Source organism: Mandrillus leucophaeus, unplaced genomic scaffold (genome assembly GCF_000951045.1).
Source record: "Mandrillus leucophaeus isolate KB7577 unplaced genomic scaffold, Mleu.le_1.0 Scaffold234, whole genome shotgun sequence".
Lineage (NCBI taxonomy): Eukaryota > Metazoa > Chordata > Mammalia > Primates > Cercopithecidae > Mandrillus > Mandrillus leucophaeus.
The window spans coordinates 948203-948472 of NW_012102410.1; the positions used below are offsets into that span (position 1 = coordinate 948203).

The 270-nt window shown below is 55.2% G+C and overlaps 1 protein-coding gene across 1 annotated transcript in view; it reads right to left on the bottom strand.

Annotated features, from left to right (window-relative positions):
* Positions 1–270, bottom strand: part of ARHGEF18 (Rho/Rac guanine nucleotide exchange factor (GEF) 18) — a 150794-nt gene that overhangs the window by 27082 nt on the left and 123442 nt on the right. The window contains exon 16 of the mRNA XM_011982062.1: positions 144–261. Coding sequence (XP_011837452.1) covers positions 144–261 — 118 coding nt within the window. The remainder of the gene's footprint in view (positions 1–143; positions 262–270) is intronic.

The following is a 270-nucleotide window of genomic DNA, read 5'->3' on the forward strand; positions in this document are numbered from 1 at the left end:
AAAAAAAAAAGGAACCCCAGCACCCAGCAAAGTGGATTCCCAAGGGAATTTATCCAGTCCGCTGCTAAATAGGGAGTGGGTGCACAGTGAGAGCCCCATGCTGCAGCAGCACGGGCAGGCGGGGCAGTGGGGAGAAGGCCTACCTTCCGTGTTCTGGATGATGCGCTCCACCAGCACTGGGTATTTGGTTATGCGCTGTGTAACCAGGAGAATGCACTCCTGCACACCAAGCCGCCGCACGATGGAGAAGTTGCCGATTTTCTAGGAAAC